The sequence below is a fragment of the Nannospalax galili genome, unplaced genomic scaffold (assembly GCF_000622305.1).
Source record: "Nannospalax galili isolate Female #2095 unplaced genomic scaffold, S.galili_v1.0 scaffold911, whole genome shotgun sequence".
In the NCBI taxonomy this organism is placed as follows: domain Eukaryota; kingdom Metazoa; phylum Chordata; class Mammalia; order Rodentia; family Spalacidae; genus Nannospalax; species Nannospalax galili.
This window is the reverse complement of record NW_008329642.1, coordinates 35,852-40,923: the sequence shown is the minus strand read 5'-3', so window position 1 is coordinate 40,923 and position 5,072 is coordinate 35,852. Positions and strand designations below refer to the sequence as shown.

Genomic DNA, 5,072 nt, shown 5'->3' with positions numbered 1-5,072 from the left:
AAAGTTGTTGATTAAAAAAAAAAAAACCCTAAATCTGGGATCCTGGAACAGAAAAAAGATACTAGGTAAAGAATTAGGGAAATTAAGTGTTCCATCTGGTAATGTTGATATCACTTTATTAATTATGCCAAATGTGCCATATTAAGGTATGACACTGTTAATAAGTGGGGCCTACATGTGGGGTTATATGGACACTCTATTATCATTCTCATTCTTTTAAAATACTTAAAACTCTTGCAACACCAAAAACATTAGCCTAAATAATAGATAATTAACAAAATGGACTTTTGCAGAAATAAATGAAATAAAGTGACACTATTCTCCTAGGTCCAAGCCATCACTCATGAAAAACACAAGGGAAAAGCACTGCTCTCTAGAGAACTGAGCACTGACTACAAATCTGGATCCCTGGGTTTGCTTCTCTAAATCTGTGTGACTTCAAGATACTCATTTTCATCTGCCTCCAGCCCTTAAAAAAGGAAGAAAGAAAAAACAGGGTACCAGAACCAGGAGCACTGGGCTAGGAAGTGGGAGACAACACATTTGAGAGGGACAACTTCTGTTTTAAGGGATGTTCCACTCTCTACCATGATGGGGAACAAGGAGATATGTATAATAAATAATTTCCAGAGTACAAAAGTATATAAATCCAAGTCAGTATTTAGTTCAGATTCTGGAAAAAATTAAGGACTTGGGTGAATGTAAGTTTTCAAATCAAAAGTGCTAATATAGATACAGAAGAAATAATCGAAAAAGGCTTTCAACTTGAACTTTAAGCATATGAATAATAAAATATAGGCTATTCAATTTAAGGCTGAAAAGCATCACCAAAATATTAGTTTTTCTAGTCAACTTAAATTTTTACCTAAACCCCAAGAGATGCATAGCTATAAAACATGTTAACCATTAAACTCTTAATAACCACTAATATGTCTTTAATGAGAGCATAGCATAGGATCAAATACTTTCATGCTTAAAATTGACAAAACAGGGCTGAAAGTGATAACTCAGTTAAGAGCACTGACTGCTCTTGCTTAGGACCCAGGTTCAATTTCCAGTACCCACATGGCGATTAATAAGCATTAGTAATTCCAGGGGAATCCAACGCCTTCTTCTGACCTCTATGGACAGTGCATGAGATGTGCACTTAAACACACGCAGGAAATACACTCATAAACATAAAATAAAAATAAAAAGATTTGAAAAATGGCTTGTTTGTCCTGAAGTCAGAAAGGTGCCAATTTTGATAGAAGGAAATAAAACCAGTCTCTTGAAACAGACCACTCCTATTTTCAGGGGGTTGGGGGGAATACAAGATCTTTGTTACCCATGCTGGCCTCAGAACTCAAGATCCTCCCAAGTATCAGGGAAGGCTCAAACACCAGCCTCCCCTCACATGTTTAACTTTCAAACCAACTTGTGAGAAAATGTGTTTGATACCAATGTTTGACAGTTCCTGGAAAATAATAAATCCTTCTTACAATAGGATTAGCTCTCTCTACTCCCAAGTCTTTAATTAAAAATACGGTTGCTTCTACATTAAACTTTAGAAAATATTTTATCTGAACAGACATTATAAAATCTAGGTTGCTCAAAAAATATACCACGGGGAAAATTCACTTGTAGATATAGGTATCAAATGAAAGAGACTATAGAAATCAGGTTTGCCATTCTCATTCCAACACTAAAAGAATTAACAAGGGCCAGTGAAGTGGTAAAGTGTTTGTATGAGGTTCTGGGTTTGAGGCCCCAATGCCTTCATCAAATAAATAAATTAACAAGCAACTAATATGTGCACATGTGTAATATTTACCTAAAGAGTCTAGCACTGGCTTGCCTAGAATCAGGCTGGCTTCAAAATCACAAAGATCTGCCTGCCTCTATCTCACATGTGCTGGGATTAAAGGTGAAAACTATTAGACCTGCCTAATCAATATATACATATGTATTATTATTTTTTTTTTTGGTCTTTTTGAGACAGGGTCTCTCTATAGTCCCAGCTGTCCTGGAACTCACTATGTAGACCAGGCTGGCCTTGAACTCACAGAGATCCGCCTGCCTCTGCCTCCCGAGTGCTGGGATTAAAGGTGTGCACCACCACACCTGGCTAACCAGTATGTTTTTAATCCTACATTAAAAAATCTTGGCTGTTATTATGTTTATAGCAGAGTACATTAACTTGGATGGGGGGCAATAAGGGAAGCTGAGGATAGGGGAGGGGATCTAAATAACATCAAATTATATTGCATGAAAATCACAAAAATTCAATTAAAAATATTTTTTTAAAAAGTCTTGGCTGGGTGTAGTAGTGCATGCCTTTGATCTCAGCACTTCAGAGACAGAGGCAGGTGGCTCTCTGTGAGATGGAGGGCCAGAGTGGTGAACATAGTGGGTTCTGGGGATACAGGGAGACCCTGTCTCCAAAAAAATCCTGGAGTCAGGTATAGTACACATCTGTAGTCCCAGCTAGCTAGAGATTGAGGCAGGAGGTTCACCTGAGTCCAGAAGTTTAAGATTCAAGGCCAACACAGGGAACACAGTGAGACCCTGTCTCAAAAAACAGATCATAATTTTCAAATAAATCTAGAAGAAGCAGCATAAACTTTGGATATTTATATTTATTTTTAAATTGTGGTAGAGTATATATAATACATAATTTTCCATGTTAACCACTTCCAAGCATATACATCAGCAATTGGGTAATGTAACAATATTGGGCAACCAACCTCTAGAACTTAAAGGCTTAACACTAGCATTTACAGGCAGACCTGCAGAGAAGTAAAGATCTTATTAATAGCTTTAAAGAGGTTTAAATCATTTAATTCTTACCCATGGAATCAATTACAAAATGTCAAAGGTAATTTAACTCTTTTAGAGTAAAACCTTTTTTGTTGCGGTGGAATTTTGAAATCCTTTTCCTTTATTGAAGGTTCCATTTGGAAACCAGGATGTGTGTTAATTGCACACTCAGGATTGCTATGAAATCTATCACTAATCAAACTGATATGATGTTCCTTTCAAGTTCACTGTTTCTTCAATCAAGTCCCTCACTGAAGGAATTTCAAATCACACGTATAAATCTCTGCAGTTATCTTTTACAGTGTCATGTTAACTCAATCTCTTTAGAAAAAGATACCCTTTTATTCATAGACTTCTACTTCAAGTGAAAATTAAACAATTCAATTCATTAGGTTGCATTTTGGCAGTCTAGGCACAGGTTTCACAGACAACTTTTCAGAGGCGTATCTCAGGAGTTCAACTGGCAGGTCTAGTTAACAGGCCAACTGAACACAGCACTCATGGGTTTCCTTTTTTCTTCAGACTTAACCTTTGATAGGTTGTTGAACTACAGACACACATCAATCTTATTACAGAAATGTGTGTCAATTCACATTCTGATTGTTCCAATAGTAGTAGTGAAATGGAACCAGACTAGGGTCGATTTCAGGCTGATTTACTTCTGTACTATTTTGTTGTAACTAAGAATGAAAAGAACTGGTGGAAGCCAAAATGGGTTAACAACTATGAATGGGGGGGGGATAAGTTTGTTGCCACTGTCATATATGACTCCCTCCTTTTTATTTTGCAAATCTAGTATTTTAGAAATGCTACCACCTTGTACTGCATTCAAGGCCCTTTTCTACTTATGAGTAACACCAAAACAGGCAAAACTCTAGAAGACTTTAGTCCAGGAAATTGGCAGAAACATTACTGATACTTTTTAAAAGTGTATTTAAAATTTTACTTTGGGGAGACATGCATGTGTGTGTGTGAGAACAAGTATCACAAGTCAGTTCTCTCCTTCCACCAAGTGGATTCATAGGATCCAACTCAGGCAAGTACCCTTGCCCACTGAGCCATCTCACACTCCCCTCCCCCCTCAAAAAAGGTATTTTTAATAGTGGTTAAAAGACGCATGGCTCTCACAGGTTCTATTTGACATGTAACTGCAATGCAAACCTGAGACCTGAGACACAGAGGAGTACTACTTAAATGCATATTAACTACTGAGGCCCAAATTAAACTCACTATCAGAGATCACATGTGGAGCCCGGACTTCCCTGATTTCTACAATGGAACATTTCCTAATCCCTAAGTATTTGAAAGCTATATAAAGCTCCTTTAGGGACACTTGTTTCCCACAACCCTCTGGCAGGGTGTTAAGACAAGGGCATCTAGAAGCCTTAATGCCACAACTGGAAAGCTTGAGGCTAACACCCAGATTAGAGATTAACTACTTCCCTGAAAACCTGAAGCGTGTTTGAAACGCTTCTCGGTGCTCTCATTTCTGTGTGTGCAGACATCGCCTAAGTTCTGGATAAATTAGTCATACTGTAAGCTCTATTTTCGACTCTGTGTACAGTACAGATATAGAACGAACCGCGGTGGAATACGTGCGGGGACCCAAGGCTGGGAAAGTCAGGTGGCTTCAATGACTGCCCTGAGCTGATTCTTAGAAACTCTTCGTCCTTTCTCCCCGCGCCACTGAATTTCTCCCAGGCAGGGGAAGCGTGGACGGCGGGGATGGATGGGGTGTTGCGGCTCCGCGAATTGCCCGGGGCCGGGGCGGCAGCCCACCCCGCCTCCCACCCATCCTGGACAGCGCTCACCTCCAGCTTGTCGGTCAGCTCCTTGTGCATCTGCTCGTACTGCCGGCTCATGTCCTGGTTCCTCTCGAGCAGCGCCTTGCCCAGGCGGGCCGCCAACACCAGATCCTTCTCCTTCTGACGGATCACCGACAGCAGCTCCGGGTCCTGCGGGGCCGGTGGCTGCGCTCCGTTCTCCTCCGCCGGAGGCCCGGGCTCGGCTTGAGGATGCTCCCCGGGATCGGACGGCCGCTCCCCGGCCGCCAGTAGCGCCAGCTCCTCCTCTAATGCCAGTTCCAGCTCCCCGGGGCCCCCGGGAAAGGAGATCAGGGCGGCGGCGGCAGCGGCGGGACTCCGAACTGTGTCCCCAGCGCCAGCAGGCAGCTCCATGCAGTAGGCGCTGTCCGGCTCGGCGGGTGCTGAAGCGCGGCCGGCAAAGCCCAGGCAGAAGGCGGACATGGCCCGCGCGCGCCGAGCCCGCAGCGG

General features: G+C 41.9%; 1 protein-coding gene across 4 annotated transcripts in view; it reads right to left on the bottom strand.

Moving 5' to 3' along the window:
• Nucleotides 1-5,066, bottom strand: part of Bicdl1 (BICD family like cargo adaptor 1) — a 116,113-nt gene extending 111,047 nt beyond the window's left edge. For 3 of the 4 annotated variants that reach the window (XR_607523.2, XR_003850761.1, XM_008840403.2), the window contains exon 1: nucleotides 4,611-5,066. Coding sequence is in view for 2 of the 4 variants with exons in the window: in XM_008840403.2 (XP_008838625.1) it covers nucleotides 4,611-5,045 (435 nt within the window). In the remaining 2 variants the exon portion in view is untranslated. The remainder of the gene's footprint in view (nucleotides 1-4,610) is intronic. The other variant, XM_008840393.2, reaches the window with a different exon arrangement.
• Nucleotides 5,067-5,072: the final 6 nt, after the last annotated feature.